At 38.6% G+C, this 20,196-nt stretch overlaps 1 protein-coding gene across 4 annotated transcripts in view; it reads left to right on the top strand.

Moving 5' to 3' along the window:
• veph1 (ventricular zone expressed PH domain-containing 1) overlaps positions 1 to 20,196 on the top strand; it is a 153,254-nt gene that overhangs the window by 12,855 nt on the left and 120,203 nt on the right. For 2 of the 4 annotated variants that reach the window (XR_010898443.1, XM_067419542.1), the window contains exons 2-3: positions 13,186 to 13,448; positions 17,774 to 17,989. Coding sequence is in view for 3 of the 4 variants with exons in the window: in XM_067419542.1 (XP_067275643.1) it covers positions 13,311 to 13,448; positions 17,774 to 17,989 (354 nt within the window). In the remaining variant the exon portion in view is untranslated. Of the gene's footprint in view, positions 1 to 5,676; positions 5,750 to 5,823; positions 5,943 to 13,185; positions 13,449 to 17,773; positions 17,990 to 20,196 lie in introns of those variants that run through there. The other 2 variants (XM_067419543.1, XM_067419544.1) reach the window with 2 other exon arrangements.

The raw sequence follows: 20,196 nt of genomic DNA, 5'->3' as shown, positions 1-20,196 counted from the left end.
CTGTTGCTAAGAATAGTTAAATAATTAATACTTCATGATAGATAGAAGGCTTCCAATAGACCCTGTGACTGGTGTCGGCTTCCAGTTTTATTTGGTTGGCCCCAAAATGCAATTTCTTATTTTTCCTTTTGATTTTGGGTGAAATGTGAATTAGGATAAAAGTTACGATAATATCTTAAAAAGGTAAGATGTTTTATGGATTTATTGGGTACAACTTAAGCAGTTTGGATGACCTCAGCTACAGTTCTGCTCCAAATATCTGACCTTGAGGGGTGTAATTTCAAGGATGCTTATATCTGACGGGCTGCATTGTTTTGATTGTGATGGTGAAGGAATGTATGAATGGGCACTTTGCTCCCACCCTCATCCCTGCCACACAAAGCCTCTCTTTGACCGTGAGCCTGGAGGGAAACCCACTCCCACCCTGTCTGGGGCAGCATACACAAACCTTGTGTTATGAACACACTCTGTAGTGTGTGTGCGGCTGTGGAGAGAAGGGCGGGATGGACAGAGACCGGGTGAACAGGTATTGGGATGATCATAAGGATGTTCTTTTATCTGCTCTTTGCAGCCCGAGAGTCTCAATATGGGGGCTGTGATCAACAGGTTAATGCAGTGAAGGAGGAAGAGGAGGGGGAGGGCAAGAATACAAAAGACCCAATGTTAGAGTCTGTCAATCTCTGCCTCAAAGAAAAGACTGGTTACATTTAGTTAGTGATCTTTATAAAGGTCAAACTCCCAAGCAATCCATGGTCCTTAACATGACATGCTCTGGCTGTGTACATTTTCTGAGCTAATGGTGTTTTTCCTCTGGCTATGCTAACTTTCTGGGAGTTTCTAGGTGGTAGTTAGGGTAGTGTTTTTTAGGGACTGATTGTTGTTGTTTTTTTTGTTTTGTTTTTTTGGGGGGGGTGGCTGCACCATCTTTGTGCAAGTTGCACCTTGGTAGTTGCAATTATTATTATTTTATGTCAGGTTTTACATGGTTAAAGAAGTAAATGCAAGTCGACTTTTAAATATCAGTTATGCAGTCTGTTTGAACAGCCATGTGTGAAGTCACTTTACTTTTCCTTCTAGCGCATGCATGTGTGAATTGAAGCGTGTTTTTAAACACTGCATTCCTGAGATTGCTGAGCCGTAACCTGGAGATTAATTGTAACTGGGTTATTGTTTAAGAGACCATACCCAGTGACCTGCTTTGTGTCCAAAACATACAGAGATATCTGGATACAAATTAAGGTTTCATCATGTGTGCTTTAATGTTGTTGTTTTTTCGCTTTTGCTTTTTGTGCATTTACCGCAATTTGATATACTGTTCATTAACATAGCCTTATAATTCAAAGATCTTACATTCAAAGAACGATACCCATAAAGATAGATAACTAACTACTATATTAGCCCCCACACCAAAACACATAATAATGTTCTCTTTATTGTAAGTGCATGTTGCAGTTATGTTTTAGTCCGCTTTATGTTCAAGCGTTTTAAGGCCAAGTAAATTCTGATTGGTTGTTGTCAAAGTTTTATCATTCATTAGTTAGAAAAAGTCATTCAGACTCATTCATACCACCATAAAACAAAAAAATAACCGTGACAGGGGATTTATAAGCATTTTTTGTTAAACAAGACAAATGAAATGGCTGTATAAGCAATTGCATTATGTATTTTCTCAGGTTTGAATCAAGGTTGGAAGACTTGAGCCTGTTTTACTACCCAAGATAAAGTAATTGGGATTGTATCCAGCTGACAGGGAACATTCTCAGAATTTTGAAGGCACTATTATGAAAAAAAAAAAAAAAACTTTCCAGTAATGGAAATGGAACTTTTCTCAGTTCTTTTAAATCTGGAATCTACTAATGTTCTAAAAACATTAGCACAAAAACATTGGGTGTGTCTCAATCAGCTCTCTAGTTCAGTATTTAGGGCACTGATCAGGTTTTCAGCCCATTGACTGATTCTCTGACCAGTGCCCTGGCTACTGAACTAGGGAGACGTCATCGACTGACGAAACACCGCCTCTACAGAATAATAAGCATGTGTAATTCAATAGCCCCGCCCACAAACTCATCGGATCATGCTAGTCAGCAGTAATAAACATGCCGAAGAATATAGCAAGATATTGTGCTATTCCTGGTTGTGGAAGAACACAGACACGGCATAAGCTTCCTTCGGATCATAATATTAGGGATGTGTGGTTGAACTTTATTTTTAATGAAGTTCCAGCTTATGTGGGGAAGACGTTGTGCGTGTTCACTTCATTTCACTGCGGGATCGTGTGTAAACAAATCTCAGGTGGCACTGAATTTGCAGACATATACTTTCTGCAGGCCAGTAGGCCTGTGCATTATTATTTAATGTACACATGAGTGAGGTCGAGTTAAACATTTTAGTTTGAATTTTATTTTTCGGTTTTCGACTTTCGTTTCTTCTTTTTTTTGGTTTCGGCCAAGAATTTTCAGTTAAAAAAAAACCTTTTTTACAATTCACATTGTCAGTTAAAAACAAAAAAGTGGCTGGTAAAAACATTGAGTGGTAGTCTTTGAAAAAAGTTAATTTCCATCCCTGGCGAGCGCTGTCTACAGGTGACGTCATGTATTTTGCGAAATGGGCAGTTAGGTGATGTGTCGCCCTCCATACGTTGCAAAACAGATATGCAATATAAACGACACAAAATTGGCCTACGATAGAGATTTTAAGTCAACATTCGACTACAACTGTTTATTAAAGGTTTGTTGCCGATTAGAACTTGAAGTGCGATGAGGTCTTAAAATATTTTGAGAAGGTCTTTAAAAAGTCTTAAAAAGGTATTGAAATTAACTTCAGGATTCCTGCATCATCTTCTTCTTCTTTCGGCTGTTCCCTTCAGGGGTCGCCACAGCGAATCATCTGCCTCCATCTATTTCTATCCTGTGTATCCTCTTCTCTCAGACCGACTACCTTCATGTCTTCCTTCACTACATCCATAAACCTCCTCTTTGGTCTTCCTCTTGACCTCCTGTCTGGCAGCTCTAACCTCAGCATCCTTTTACCGATTTATTCACTCTCCCTCCTCTGAACATGTCCAAACCATCTCAACCTGGCCTCTCTAACTTTGTCTCCAAAACATCTCACATGTGCTGTCCCTCTGATGTACTCATTCCTGATCCTATCCATCCTCGTCACTCCCAAAGAGAACCTCAACATCTTCAGCTCTGCTACCTCTAGCTCTTCCTCCTGTCTTTTCCTCAGTGCAACTGTCTCCAAACCATACAACATTGCTGGTCTCACTACTTTTCTGTACACCTTTCCTTTCATTCTTGCTGGTACACTATTATCACACAACAGACCTGACACATTTCTCCACCCATTCCAACCTGCCTGCACACGCTTCTTCACCTCTTTTCCACACTCCCCATTGCTCTGGACTGTTGACCCTAAGTACTTAAAATCCTGCACCTTCTTTACCTCTTCTCCCTGTAACCTCACTGTTCCACTTGGTTCCCTCTCATTCACACACATGTATTCTGTCTTGCTGCGACTAACCTTCATTCCTCTCCTCTCCAGAGCAAACCTCCACCTCTAGACTTTCCTCCACCTGCTCCCTGCTCTCACTACAGATCACAATGTCATCCGCAAACATCACAGTCCATGGAGATTCCTGTCTGACCTCATCTGTCAGCCTGTCCATCACCACCGCAAACAAGAAGGGGCTCAGAGCCGATCCTTGATGCAGTCCCACCTTCACCGTGAAGTCCTCTGTCTCACCTACGGCACACCTTACCACTGTCCTACTGCTCTCATACATATCCTGCACCACTCTAACATACTTCTCTGCCTCTCTTGGCACTCTGTCATATGCTTTCTCTAAATCTACAAAGACACAATGTAGCTCTTTCTCACCTTCTCTGTACTTCTCCATCAACATTCTCAAAGCAAATAATGCATCTGTAGTGCTCTTTCTTGGCATGAAACCATACTGCTGCTCACAAATGTCCACTTCTCCCCTTAGCCTTGCTTCCACAACTTCATTGTATGGCTCACCAGCTTAATACCTCTATAGTTTCCACAACTCTGCACATCTCCCTTGTTCTTAAAAAATCAGCACCAAAACACTTCTCCTCCATTCCTCAGGCATCCTCTCACTCTCTAAGACCTTGTTGAACAACCTAGTTAAAAACTCTGCTGCCATTTCTCCTAGACACTTCCATACCTCCACTGGTATGTCATCAGGGCCAACTGCCTTTCCTTTCTTCATCCTCTTCAATGCTTGCTAATACTTTCTACTTCCTGGTCAACAATATTTGCCTCTACAACTCGTCATTTTCCTCATTCATCAGTTCTTCAAAGTACTCCTTCCATCTTTCCCTCACCCTCCTGTCACCTGTCAAAACATTTCCATCTCTATCTTTAATCACTCTAACCTGCTGCACATCCTTTCCATCTCTATCCCTCTGCCTCGCCAACCGATACACATCCCTTTCACCTTCCTTACTATCTAACCTTGCATACATGTCCTCATACGCTCTCTGTTTGGCTTTTGCCACCTCTATCTTAACCTCACGCTGCATCACCCTATATTCCTGTCTACTTTCCTCCGTCCTCTCACTGTCCCACTTCTTCCTAGCTAACTTCTTCCTCTGGATACTCTCCTGGACTTCCTCATTCCACCACCAAGTCTCCTTGTCTTCTTTTCTCCTTTCAAGATGACACGCCTAGCACCTTCCTACCCGTCTCCCTGATCACTTTGGCTGTAGTAGTCCAGTCATCCGGAAGCCCCTCCTGACCACCTAACGCTTGCCTCAACTCCTCCCTGAAAACCACACAGGACTCTTCCTTTTCCAACTTCCACCACTTTGTCTTCTGCTCTGCTTTTACTCTCTTCATCTTCCTCACCACCAGAGTCATCTTACACACCACCATCCTATGCTGTCTAGCTACACTCTCACCTACCACTACTTTGCAATCGCTAATTTCCATTAAATTACAGCGTCTACATAAGATATAGTCCACTTGTGTGCTCCTGACACCACTCTTATATGTCACCCTGTGTTTCTGCCTCTTCTGAAAGTATGTGTTCACCACAGCCATCTCCATACTTTTAGCAAAGTCTACCAACCTCTGTCCTTCTGGGTTCCTTTCCTGAAGACCAAACCTGCCCATCACTTCCTCGTCTCCACTATTTCCTTCCCCAACATGTCCATTCAAATCTGGCCCTATCACTACTCTCACCTCTGGGAACAGTCTGCAATACTTCCTCCAACTCGCTCTGGAATCTGTCTTTCTCATCTTGCTTACAACCTACTTGTGGAGCATAGGCACTAACAACATTCAACATCACATCTTCAATATCCAGCTTCAGACTCATCAACCTATCTGACACTCTCTTTACCTCCAGAACATTCTTCACAAACTTCTCCTTCAGGATCACTCCAACTCCATTTTTCTTCCTGTCCACACCATTATAAAACAGTTTAAACCCTGCTCCAATTTTTCTAGCCTTGCTCCCTTTCCACCTGGTCTCCTGGACACAGAATGTCAACTTTCCTCCTCTGCATCATATCTACTAGCTCTCTGCCTTTACCTGTCATTGTACCAACATTCAAAGTCCCTACTTTCAGTCCTAAACTCTTGCCTTTCCTCTTCTCTTTCTGCCTACGGACACGCTTTCCTCCTCTCCTTGTTTGACTAACAGTAGCCCAATTTCCACCAGTGCCCTGTAGGTCAACAGCACTGATGGCGGTCGTTGTTAACACGGGACCCAACCAATCCGGTATGGAAGTCATATTTGTGATTCGCATAATGGACGTAAAATTTGCCCTTCCTGACACAGCCCTCTCTATTTAGCCAGGCTTGGGACCGGCACAAAAGGTACACTGGCATGTGACCTCCTGTGGCTAGATTCAGGATTCCTGCATATACCCTGTATATTGGATCTGACAGCAGGAATGGTGCAACACACTTATGTGAGTAAAATGTGTTATAGTATTGCATTGTTACAGATCGTTTTGCTTATGTGTACGTGTCTAACAGAGTATACCTTTAGCACGCTGGACTCAGACATGTATGGGCCAGGGCTCGCAAAGCCCAACGTCCCGGTGCTGTGTGTTTCCCCGATGGGCTACCAAAAAGTAAGCCCCTCCACAGGCCGACGAATCTCGTAATATTCCTTTCTTGTTCTGCTATTCTCTTTCTCTCGACTTCACATTTAAGCGCTAATATCGAACGATCGTGCGGGCTATGTAATACAAAAATAATAGTCCAATCAATCGCAGGTGGATGAGAAATAAAACATTGTGTTTGTTTGATAAAGATGTATTTGAATCATTCCGGTTGCTGCTTTCAAAACAACCCCTCCCTCATGTGAACTGAACTGACAGGGGAGCTAAAGCTCATTAAATATGCAAATCTTATCCAATCCTAGCCGTGGGCGGTTACTTCCAAGTCTCCAGTGCGGCACGCCCATCAGAACCCAGCGTTTTGGAGAGAGCCTCAAAACCAGTGTAGAAAATATCCTATTACTTATTAGTTATGATGTTTTTGAATGCAAAAAACACACAAACGTCATTAGTTGACCTCAGACAACAGTATAAAAAATTAAAAAGCCAGTTCATGACACCTTTAAGTTTGGGACTGAAAATATATATTTTTGAAAATGGGTTTCATAGTGCAAGTTTTTGAAAACTATACCGTTATTGCCATAACAGCGTTTCTAATCGTTTTTGCGGATCCGTGTGAACGGATTGACGTCATCTGTACTAGAAAAAAAGCAAAGGAAACACTTTATTCCATTCTAGTACATCGTTGTCGTTTTATCATACATTTAAATGTAAATTTGTTTATTTAATTTTTTTATTTGTTACTTTTGAGTATTCTCTGGACATTTCTAAAATGTTCCAATAATACTCATGATAAAATGGAATGACTTTTTAAACGTTTAGAGAACTATATATATATATATATATATATATCATTTCATTTTTTTTTTTTTACCTTATTGGGAACATAAGCAAAACATTTGTAGAACATATTTTTTGTTAGATGGGTATGTATTCGTTTTTTTGGGTCTGTGAGTGTTCTTGCTGTGGTATCCTAGCAATGCTCAGATCTGGAATGCAAGGACAGGGTGTGAAGTGCAGCTGTGCTGTCGCCTCTTCAACGACTGTCACATACCATTGGCTGTCTGCCCCATAGTGCCTTCTGATTGGCAGAACCTATGATCCGTTTGGATCACTGACTGATGATAGAACAAACAAGAGGCCCAAAACAGGGAACTTTTCTTTGTAAAGTTTTATTTTCATTGCCAGATTTTTGTCCTATGCTGAGTATTGGCCGTATTCTCTGAAAACAGAATCTCTGGCAACAGAATATTCTGGATTTAGCTGTTTCATACTAGAGTTAGGAGTTAAAGGGGTACTTCAGCTCTGGGAAGATGAATCTGTATTTAAACTGGGTCATCAATGTAGTAGAAATGTGAAATTATTCTTGAATTCGGTGACTTCTAGACTGAGAAAAGAGAGTAAATGTATTTTTGTCTCATGGGGATGAAAGACTACAATTCCCAGAATGCTTCGCTGCCTGTGTTGGAGAAGACACTACAATTAAAAACTGAACGTGTCTGTTCAATATAATGAGTGAGTCACCGCGTGAGTATCACAGCACTGAGCACTAACTGCAGGAGTGAGATAAATGAGCTGAGCTCTCGTGATGAGATCTGAGGTAATCGCGACTACACTCGCGGCATACATTCACAACGCGAGTTCAGTCTGGCGCGTTTCAGTTCATGCCTTTGCAAGCTTGACTTTAATAGAAATTAATTTGAGAAGTTAAAAGACTTACATTGCTCACCATATCTCTGTTTAAATGAGTGCCTGCAGCTGCGAGCTGAGCTCTGAGTGTGATCTCCATCCCCCATGCGTGGGTTCAAAACATGTGGAAATGGCTCCCTCTGCTGGCTGCAGTCTTTAGCCTTTAGCCAAACATTCCTCCTATGATGCAAATATCGTCAATTTGCATCATAGGAGGAATTTTTCCAGAAATAAAATGCATAAATCTCTTGTCTCGGGGAGATCTGAGGGGGGAAAGCACAATCATTTGAATATACTCCAGGGTTTCTACGAAGATACAAAGCCATATGCTAATCGCTGAAGTAACCCTGGTATAGTTTTGGTCTACACATACAGTAAGCTGGTCCACCAGCACACCAGCATCCTATGCTGGGATCCATCAAATCAGCAAGCAGGATCCCATTGTCACAGGTCTTTGCAGGCAATCAGACGAGAGCAACCACACAACCCATTCTGTGTCCAGAGCCACTTTGGACCTGCCATAACCAATCACTAACGTTTGGTCGTGACATATGTAATCTCAAACCTTAGACTGTAGCGCACAACATCAACATCATCGTTCTCAGCCACCTCCCCCAGTTCGCTGATTGGAGCGGTTAAAATTTGACCAGAGAAACCCAGAGAATGTACTGCAATCCCAGACAGAGTACTAAAGGACAATGAAAATTGGCCGGAATTACTTAGGAGGGGCGAGCCAGGCTAATAAATCACATGCTATAACAGTTTCCACAATGTATTCAAAAAGTACAAACATTCCATGTTTTCCGAGGCCAAACGATTGATTTTTGTGAAGAAAATCCCCAAAAGCGATCAGCGTCTCCATCCGCCAAAGATCCTGCACATCAAATTTCAAATATTGCCGTCCGTTACGTCAGATTTCATAGTCAAATTACATTGGCTCTCGTATGTCTCGTGAGCAATTGGGTCATTACGTCAGATTTTATTGTAAAATGTAATTCGTTGTGTGTCTCATGACCGATCGCGACATGCTAAAGAGTCGTGTGTATCATTTGAATGAGATATAAATGAATGCGTTCATGGGGCAGCGGATTGGATCCTTACTTCAGGGATTAAAACATTAAGATCAACTCTGTTCTTCACATAAAGATATCGTATTACTTCAAAAGACTTGGAATGCAACATGAGTTATTACTTTTATCTTGTTTTGGTGAGTTTTTGCAATAAATACCTGTGACTGTACTTATATTTGCCTGTTATGTGTATTATACTGTTTAGAAGTGGGTAGGTTTAGGGTTAGAGTTGGGTTAGTTGATCCAAAATATACAAGTGGCCTATATATTAATAAAATCATGTCTGCTTTTACAAATGCAAAGAATAAATGCCTTTTAAACTGAGCCATCGGGCAAACAACTGAAAGCAATTGAGTAACCTTCACGTCGATATAGTGATGCCTAGGGGCACCTTTAGCGTCTTCATTGTGATACGGAAGGCACTTGACCATGCTTTGGATTTTAACGCCTTGGGAGTGAGAATGGGTTGCCACACACTACATGTACACGTGACCGAACAATGACAGATGTGTGAAGACGGCGTGCAAAACATTCCTTATGCTGTTGACCAGCAATGCTGGATTTTTCAGCAGGGTTATTATGATACTCAGAATAATTTAAAGTATAACTAGGCGTAATGGTTTTTATACTGTACAAAACGTATTTTCTATCCCCTTACACTGCCCCTGCCCCTGCCCCTAAACCTACCCATCACAGGAAACATTCTGCATTTTTACTTTCTCAAAAAAAAAAACACATCATTTAGTATGTTTTTAAAGCTATTTGAAATATGAGGACATTTGAAATGTCCTCATAAACCACATTTATAGTGTAATACTAGTGTAATGTAGTTATACAAATTTGTGTCCTCATAAACCACATAAACAGGCTCTCTCTCACACACACACACACACGCGCACACACACTGAGGGTCACACGTGGTTGACAGTGAGGAAACACACTGAGGTCAGATGCAATACACACATTACACACACACATTCCCCTGCTGTCTCTCAGGCTGTGGCACATACACACGTATCTCACAGCCAGTGCTGCTGTCTGCATGTTCAAGAGTATGTGACTAAAAGTTTGACATTTTACACTCTTTAATGAATGATGAATGATGATTCACTTATAATGAATGAGTCCTGCAGGTAGGTTTAACACATCACAGATTAACAGAGGTTTAACTTCACTCCACATTAATTCTGAAGGCAACACTGGCAGAATTGTTTTCTGAAAGAAAAAAAAGAAAAATCACTAACAGGAAGCCTGAGAGCCTGGAATTCCATCCAGGTTCATTTTAGAGGCATAAGTCACATTTTATTTAAACAGAATATGTTAAACGAATAGTGAACATTTGAATTACTGACTTTTTAATTCACTTGATGTATTTTGAAACTTATATGCAGTTTTTTTTTTCCCTGTTGAAAACAAATGGAGACATTTCAAGGTGGCCTTCAAGGGGCCATATGGAGAATTCCGAAACCTTTGTTATTAAGGACACTGGTGGCCATTAAGTGAACTGCAGCCAGCTAATTATTGCTCATGCTCACGCTCGTGCAGTAGCCTAACCTACAAGAGACTATATATGATTCACCGGCTTCATGATAATAATAACTAGCTTGTCTTTTGAAAATTACTTTCACATAGCATACTGATACACACAGACACCTTCACACTACCAGATCATACCAAGACAGTTTTACAGTTGTTTACTATTGCCCTTCACTGTCATGTTGCACTACCTATGTTTTCTATGTCATGTAGTACAGCTAAAGAGAAACCAGCATTATGGACTTTCCATTATCCTCTATACCTGACTTTTGTATAAAAGAAAGTGAAATTAATCGAATGTCACTAAGCAAAGTAGCTGGCAATTTGTCAATGATAATAGACGAGCTAAAGTTAGCTAAAATGAACAGCTAAAATCATTATATTATTTTATTATTATTTATTTATTTAGGTCTTTACAGAACATTTTACACAATTAATAAAATAAAACAAAACAAAAATACAAAAAATATTTCCCTAAATAAAATGACCAAAGAAATATAAAAAATAACCGAAAAAGGCAGAAGCCAATGCTTATTATGCCTACCCTTTATAATATTTCTCTAATGAGCATCACTCTTTTTTTCTTTTCTTTTCTTTTCTTTTCTTTTCTAATGGATTAGATTAGTACAATATATTATATACAATAGTGTTACTATAGAAATTTCTCAGAATGCAGGGATAATTACAAAGATCATGTATACATATATACATTTCATATATTACAATAAATGTAGTATTGCATACACCAATTATTTATATAATAATATAAATATTAACTTGTTATTAAAATATGTCAAACATTTGCAGAATGAAGTACATTGTTTTAGTTCCATCTCAAAATTATTCCATAAGTTTACCCCTTAGACAGATATACATCTATTTTTTTAATAGTTCTTGACCTTATTTTTTTAACCCTTAAATGCATACCTCATAGACGTCATTCACTACCCTGCTCCTCATTATTTTTTTAAAGTTAGACATCAACCTTCTTAGTATTCCTCAATCAATATTGGATTTAAATTGGTTTTATATGTATGGCCCCACACCTCCACACAATGTCATGTATGGAACTATGAGCAAAATATATAATATTCTCTTGTTCAAAATATATGTTTTGTTCTATTTAATAGTGCAATTGATTTTGATATTTTACTTTTTACATTATTTATATGTGATTTCCAGCATAATTTATGATCTATTATAACACCCAAAAATGTATTTTCATACACACTTTCAATTTCCACATTATTAATCCTTATTTTAGCTTTATTATTACTTTTTCGATTACTAAATATTATTAACTTTGTTTTAATTAATTTCAGTGAAAGTCTATTATCATCAAACCATTATTTTTTTTAAATTAAAGATCCTCAGTTCTCTTTCTCTCTATATGCCACTATGTATCCCCAAACCCGAACAAATGCCCCTCCAGAAATCAAAAAACCTTTAAATTTGACCCTAGTGTTCCCCAATGTTGGTCATATTTCCATTTGGCCAGATGGGATTCATTTGTCTGGCTATCACCAGACCAAGCTGATCAACTGGCATTATTCAAAATGATTCTGCATGCAATTGGATAGTCCTTCAACCAATCAGACCACTAGAGGCGTGATCAACAGGCAACGACTCATCGCTTCTCTATCCCTGCGTCCCAATTTGCATACTATCCATCCTATATAGTATTCGAAAATAGAATTAGTATGTCCCAAATCATAGTATGTTGAAAAGAGTATTCCAAAGATACCCGGATGGTTTACTATTTCCGGTCCGAATTCGAAGTATGGATCGATGGGAACTCAAACGGCTGATATTGCCCACAACCCATTGCGAGTTGGACGAGGATTCGATTAGAACTACAAACGCGGATAAAATGCGTTAAAAACTACAAACATTACGGATGTGCAAGTTCGACGGTTAAGTAGAGAAGTTTAGATAAAGGGGTTTGAGTGACCAACTATCAATATTTAACCTGACAAAAATATATTTATTCAGTGTTGCCCACATTATATTTCACCTGCAGCAGCATTGTGAACATTTGGCCATTAACTTTTAAATGCATCATTATATTTAAACTGCAAAGTTGCAAACACACAAGGAGAGTCTCTGACCCACAAATGGCAGATCAACGAGCGGCTACACTTCTCTCTGATACGGTAAGAGATTAAACTGAATGTGGAGGATTTGAACTGTGACGAATCTGACGATGATTGACAGGACAGATAAACGGTGACGGGATGCACGTAACGAAGCAACAGAGTCTGTTAAAGATGGCGAAGTAGTATGCCCCGAAGCTTGCATTCTTTTCTGCTACGCACTCAAAAGTATATACCTTTTCTTCACAAAAAGAGTACATACTTTTAGGACGTGGTATAAGTAGGCGAATTGGGACGCAGCAAATCTGTCATCGTGTTAAACCCGCCCATAGTGCGACAGGTGGATAAGCCAGTCTGCGATTGGTTCCCGCAAAAGTGTAACAGATGCATTAGAAATTAATGTACAGGTTTCCAGACTGAGTTGCCGGGCGAAATCAAATCGCAGGCAGATCAGGCTAGGTTTACCCAGTCTAGGGATTCACTAGATCAATCTGTTTTTGTCTTGAAATCAGTGTTGTGCTGGGAGCTAGCCGTTTGTTGATCTTAGTGTAAATGCAATGGTGTCTTGTTCTTGTGTTGTGTCTCACTCCCTCTTTTCCTTCTCGTCTCCTTTTCCCTTAATGTATCTTCCTTGTACATGTCTTCTCTCCTTCAATCATTTTTCCTCTCTCCAACTTTCCCTTTCTCTCTGTTCTCTCTCAGGTTGTTGGTGTTTGTCTGGTGCATATATCCTAGGTGCTTCCCCTGACACTTTAAAGAGCATGTCAAGTCATCGTGGAAACACAGGGCAGCAGGGGCAGCCTGCTCAAGCTTGAGCCTGTCCCAGAATGCACCAGCTGTTCTGTCTAGTGTTGGGACAGAGAGACTTGTCCCGTGCAGGAGACCTCTTCTCTCTGGATGACAGCGAGATTGAAGACTGTCTGTCACAAGCCCTGGAGGAAATCAAAGTCATATCCTGCTCTCCAGTGAGTATACACTGACCTCAAAATAGCAAATGCACGACATAGCCATGAGTTTAAAAGGGTAATATAATTTTTTTTCTTCTTCCTGAAGTCCACATAGAATGTTACTCAATTTTTGTACCAAACATTTAAATTATTTCATGTGATAATTGTCAATTTTTTTCCTCCTTTACATTATATTGTTACAGGTTTCTGCTGTGCAACTCACATAGTTTTTCATTAAATTATATATAAGTATGCATACAAAGAATTTGCATGAATAGTACTGATAATTAGAAAAATAAACCAAACAGGACAGAGGATGAAAAAGCCATTCTTTTAGAAGACATAAAAGAATAAAGAAAAAAGCTTCAACGCTACTATAAACTACAGAGCACCGAATGTGATCTCTGCCAAAAGAAAAAATATAAAGACTTCTGTATGCATACAAGAAACTTTTTGTGTGTGTAGCAGTTTTACTCTGGTTGTGTTTACTGTGGTTATTCTCAATGAAGACAATGCGGATGGAAGAGGTCTCAGGATGATTTATTCTGCAGAAATACATATTTTTTGGAATACAGAGCTCTACCCTTCACTCTGCTCGTACAGCACGGAGAAGCAGCACGCTTATTAGAAGAGCGAGAGAGAGCACATTTGACCCAGTCTGCAACAAATGTCAAATGTCTTTACTCAAATTAAAGTTGCAAAACATAAAATAATATTATAAATTAATTAAAACCACAAAATATAGTAAGCCATGAAAGAGTTCACCATTATATGGCAAATGAAATAATACACAAGTGAAAATATTATTCCCTCCCTGCTTGATCGTATCAGTGAATTAATTAAATGATAATTTCAAAAGTTACATATTTCAAACAAATAAAATAAAAACATTTGATATAAATGACATTACTTTTGCAACCAGACCTCACTCTCTTTTTTTGTATTTAACTCAAACTTGATATTAAACTAATTTCAAACATTTCTCAACATATAACAAACAATCGAACATACCTGCAAAAATACATAGAGCACAATATATGTTTTGGAATACATGTCTCTCCCCTTCACTCTGCTCGTACAGCACGGAAAAGCTAGGAAGCAAAAACATTTCTTGGTAAAACATTCAAAAGGCAATTTGCTGCATTCAATTTGATAACATCACAGCCTTACACTACATTTAAACATTCTTTATCTCATGAAATAAATCAATGATATAATTACCACACTTCAAAAATGTCCTTACCAGCGCGCTCGTTAGAAGAGCGAGAGAGAGCACATTTGACCCAATCTGCAACAAATATGCGTCTAAAGTTGGTGCTGTTTGCACATCGCAAAAGGTATCGTGCGTCAACGATATGTGCTCCATACAAGACAATTCCTGCATGAATGGTTCCCACTAGAGTTAATTATGTTCTCTGAACCATTATGACCCAGAACATGTTTAAACAAATACAGGTCCTTCTCAAATAATTAGCATATTGTGATAAAAGTTCATTATTTTCCATAATGTAATGATAAAAATGTAACTTTCATATATTTTAGATTCATTACACACGAACTGAAATATTTCAGGTCTTTTATTGTTTTAATACTGATGATTTTGATATACAGTTAATGAAAACCCAAAATCTCAAAAAATTTGCATATTTCATCCGACCAATAAAAGAAACGTGTTTTTAATACAAAAAAAGTCAACCTTCAAATAATTATGTTCAGTTATGCACTCAATACTTGGTCGTAAATCCTTTTGCAGAAATGACTGCTTTAATGCATTCAATGATGTGAATGGTTTTGACGCTAACTATTCGCTTTTTCGCTTTACTTTTTGATTACATGTCCCCCCTATAACACAGGCAAAATTGTACAAAAAGGAGGTGGTGGGATGCTGAAAGAACTAACAACAGGAAGTGTACTGTTAGTTCGTACTCCACCTGAAATTAGGTTTAACTTCACTTAAAATTTTCACTTAAATTCATGTTACTGTAATGCAATTTTTTTTTAAACTCTAATTCAATAATGATTCAATCTGGCCACAGATAAATAAACGTCAAAACAGCAATTTCTAACATGACGTGCACTTACACAATTATACATTACAGTTTATTTAAATAATCCAAAAATAACTTAAGTGTCTTATTTTTCAGTACAATAGTACTTGTTGCAACTGTAACTTTTTTATCTGTTGTGATCTTTTATCATTTAAGTGATGAGGATGATTATGATAATATTACCACTACTACTACTATTAATAATTATTATTATTGTATATGCCTATTGAATGGGGGAAAACTTTGTTTTTGTCCTTAGCCATTTACATGCCTGGTTGATGTTATGCTGTTGAGGTTAAAGAGCATATGGCATGTTTTGGTTGATCACTGACCCGTTCAGTACTGCATATATGAATAATTTGAATAAGGTGACCCTCATTTCCTTAGTGCATTTTAAAACTTAATGAGTAAAAATTAAAATGACTTTTAAAGGAATGTGTCTAACTGAGTGTGCTAAAGCCAGTTCTTCTTGCCTCATTGGGCTTCTTTGTTCTAGCTGGCTTTTGTAAACAGATTTGGGCTCATCCAGCGTCTCAGGGGTAGCCTTCTCTCGTTCTCTCTTCGTCTCATTCTCTCTTTTCTTGTATTTCTCTCTCCAGGGCCTACACTGTCCTCCTTTCCACAGTCACTTGCATTATCATTCCAAACATGCCACACCACAAATATCCAAACTTTGTTGCTTAATGCCCTATGTTTTCAGAAATTTAGATGAAGCTGTTTGCATGCAAATACTATATAACACTTAATTAGAATATGAGCTGTGGCTTAATAGTTGATGCATGAATGTCATTCAAACCATAATCTTTAAAATATTACATCCATGTAAAAAGTGTCAGCAAGGGGTTGCAAAAAGGAATCGGTTTTGTAAATCCATGAACCTGGGGATGTGCTGATCACCTGGTCAGTCACATTATTGTCTGCTGTATATAAAATGTCATATGCTTTGAATATAAAGCATTAATAATAGTAAAATAATGTCTTATTTGTTATTTGGTTAATCTCAAACATCTTTTTAAAACTATGGAAATTAGCGGAAATAAGTTAATGCAGCCTCTTAATTACATGAGGTGAATAAAGCTATTTTTAATGTATATAACACATATTTTAAAATTGCATTGCATATTGTTGCCACAACAACGTGTTACATCACATTTAGAGTGTTACATGCTTTTTCTTCTCTTTTTTGTTCTTAACAGCTCCCACACACTGAGGTGGAGGGGTGATGAAATATTTTTCTTATAAATACTTTCCAGAATTTTAGTAATAAAAGTGTACATCTTTAAACGCAAAGCACAGCAGTTAATGTATGGTATTCCGTAGTGGTCAAAAAATATTTAAACAGTAAATTTTGAATTGATCTCTTCTTGTAAACTCAGAGATGCGGCTTTGGACGGCAATTAAATTACCACACGACCTTGGTGTTCAGCTGGGATTTTTACGCAGATGGTGGGAGAAAAACATTGACATTCTAGATTCGGACAGCAATGTCCCCAGAGTGTGTATGTGAAGTTTTAGCTCAAACGCTAAAAAAAGGGCCGCTTTTTGTGTCCCTTTAAATGCTAATGAGCTGCTGCTTACGGGGCGGAGCTTCAGTTACTCCAGTTAGCAGCTCTGATTAGCTGATGCAGACTGGCAATGAAACTGTTCAGCCTTTTATGTTCAAACCGGAATTGCCCAATGATGGAGAGACTCATGACAACATGTAGAATTCATCATGACATTTCTGAATAGTTTGTTGATTCATTTATGTAGCTGATGTGGAGTTAACTATCTTCAAGTCACTAATTAGCATATTCTGTCATGATAATCTCTCCCCCTTTATTGTGTGTTCTCGGGGGCAGGGTTTATGTAAATTTCAGGGTTATTGATGTCACTAACCCGGGAGGAAGCTTGTGTAGTTCAGCCGTTTGTTGTAGTCTTTTAAAAAGCAATTTCTTTAAAAGAAAATATATCCCTTTGATTTGAACTTTGAGCATCGTAAATTTACTAATATTCTTTATGCTCAAACAGCAACATTACACACTAACTAAAGTTTAAAAAAGTGAAATCAAGGGGAAGAAAAAAAGAAAAGAAAAAAAAAGTACTGTGCTCGATTAACTGAGACTTCTTACAGCACTTTCAGGTTGTTGCCCTTGCATGTTTCTTTGCTTCTAGTGCTCTCCCCTTTTTGTAAGTCGCTTTGGATAAAAGCGTCTGCTAAATGATTAAATGTAAATGTGAATCTTGACTGTTAAATGTGGATTTAACAGAGCCTTAAATGCACACTTTTTCATTCAGTTATGTGATTTGCTGCAGGACTACCTGACCAATGACAATGACCAGGCGGTGGTGGAGATCTGCATCACACGCATCACTACAGCGATCAGGGAGACAGGCTCGATTGAGAGGCATGGAGCAGCTCTCGTGTCCTTATGGGAGTCTTGTCTTGAACATAACCTCCAGCCGCAGGGCAAAGATGAAGACACACCTCATGCCAAGATCGCCTCCGACATCACCAGCTGCATCTTGCAGGTGGGTGCAGTTATAAACTTAACAGCAGATTCCTCTCAGTAAAAGTCTAAAGGCCTGTGAGTTCAAGGTTCAAGTACCTAGCTAACAGGGAACATTCTCGTGTCTTTGGCTAAAATTCTGGGAAACATTCTGGTTATGAACGAACATACTTCCAGTAATATTCATATAATGTTCGAAGATATCTAGTCCTTAATAATGTTCTGAAAACATTAGCACAAAAACATTTCTATATATCATTCATGGACCATCTTTTTCTGGAAAGCTTTAGTTGCATGTTCATCTAAGATTTTTAAATGTTACTACTTGTTTCAGAATATTCAGAGAACATTCAAAAGTAACATTCTCAAAATGTTTGCTAAATTATAGAATAGAATGTTCCCTACCGTTTGCTTGGCCAAGAAAAAAAACATTTAAAGGTGCCCTAGAATGATTTTAAACAATATGTTAAATTGTTCTCTGATATTTACATAGAGGGTATGTGGCTTATTTAAGGGCAAACATTGTCCAGATACAGTTTTACAGGTCCATTTACAACCCTATAAATTGTCCCTAGGATGTAATGCTCTGTTTTTGCCTTATTTAGAAGGGTCATGAATATTAATGTCGAGCTCTGCTCTGATTGGCTTATTTCAGCAGCTCACAGCAGTTCAGTGAAGCGGCTCGTGAGTCGTGACCGTCCTGACAGAACACAGACCGACTAAATGAAACTAAGCAAAACATCTCAAATGGAGATTGATAAAATGCAGCTTACTTGTTTATTTGGTGTTTTCAGATCATCTGCACGCGAGAAAGAGCTCACGTTCGTGCGGTTGCCAGATTTCAGTGATTAAATCCCCCAAATCCCCCAAACACCTCTCCGGCGTTTACCTAACCATGTCCAATCTGGCAACCATATGCACGCAAGCTCTCTTTTTTATCTGTGGGAAGGGTAGACAAGTCTCCTGAACAGCCTGAAACACGATGTGTGTCCATGCGAGCAGCTTGTTTTGATGATTCGCTCCATTTCCGCCTGACACTGCACATGTTTGGACAGATGCAAATGTTGGGGGCGTGTATATAAATGATCCCCAACGCTTGCGTCACGGTTGGGTTTATGTTGAGAAGCACTTTTTTTTTCCGTGGAGTTTTGGATTCACGAGATTTACATAAGAAATAGGAGGCAATGGTGTTTGAGACTCACAGTATGTGATGTCCATGTACTGAACTCTTATTATTTCACCATGGCAAGGTTAATTTAATTTTTCATTCTAGGGCACCTTTAAAACATCAGAATGTACTAAACGTTCAGAGAACATTTCCAAAATTTAATGGGAACACTAGCTCAAACATAAAAATGTATGATGTCATTGCATTTGCTTACAAATTCTTGATAGGGAGGTTAATTTGCAGTTGTTTTACACACCTTTACTTTACTAAACAGGCCATTATCTTGTAATGTAGAACATTTTACTCACTGGCACATTTTATTTGCTTAAAAGTGAATATTTATCAAGTGTGTATCTCTACCTGGATGCTAGTATGGCTAAGTCCGAAAGCTGAAAAATGCTGCCTCCACAGGCAGCAAACGGAGGTAAGTAGGCAACAAGACACGTCCGAATCCTTTACTCACATCCAGTCTCCTGAGATTCCTTCGTCTGATAGTTTTTTTGAAGGCTGCAATGGTAAGAAAAAATGGAGGTGAAGGAAAAGTATTGGAGGGGGGGAAAAAATGATTTTGCAATTTATATTATATAATGTGTAGGCATCAGGGAGCCAGTATCAATATGCAGAGTTTTGAAATCGCAGTCGCACTTAAGATATTACTATTACTAACTATTATCTATGACTTTGCCTAAATAAACTCCTAATTACTGCTTATTAATAGTTAATAGTAAAGTCAATTTAGGTATAGGGTATGATTAAGGGATGTGTGGTCATGCAGAATAAGGCATTAATATGTGCTTTATAAGTAGTAATAAAATGAACAGCCAACAACATCCTAGTTATATGTATGCTAAAAAACAACTAGTTAATCGTGAGAATTGGGCCCTAATCTAAAGTGTTACAGAAAAAAGCATTTGCATTTGCATTCATGCATGCTCTGTGTATAGAGAGCAGCGGTATCAACCACACATTTTACAAGATAAGATATTTGTCAATGATGCTCATGATCTGTTGCACACCAAATCCTCTGCCATCCCAATGTCAGTCATCTTTTCTTAATATCT

Source organism: Pseudorasbora parva, chromosome 16, assembly GCF_024679245.1.
Source record: "Pseudorasbora parva isolate DD20220531a chromosome 16, ASM2467924v1, whole genome shotgun sequence".
Classification (NCBI taxonomy): domain Eukaryota; kingdom Metazoa; phylum Chordata; class Actinopteri; order Cypriniformes; family Gobionidae; genus Pseudorasbora; species Pseudorasbora parva.
The sequence above is the reverse complement of the archived record's forward strand: the minus strand, read 5'-3'. Positions and strand labels throughout refer to the sequence as shown.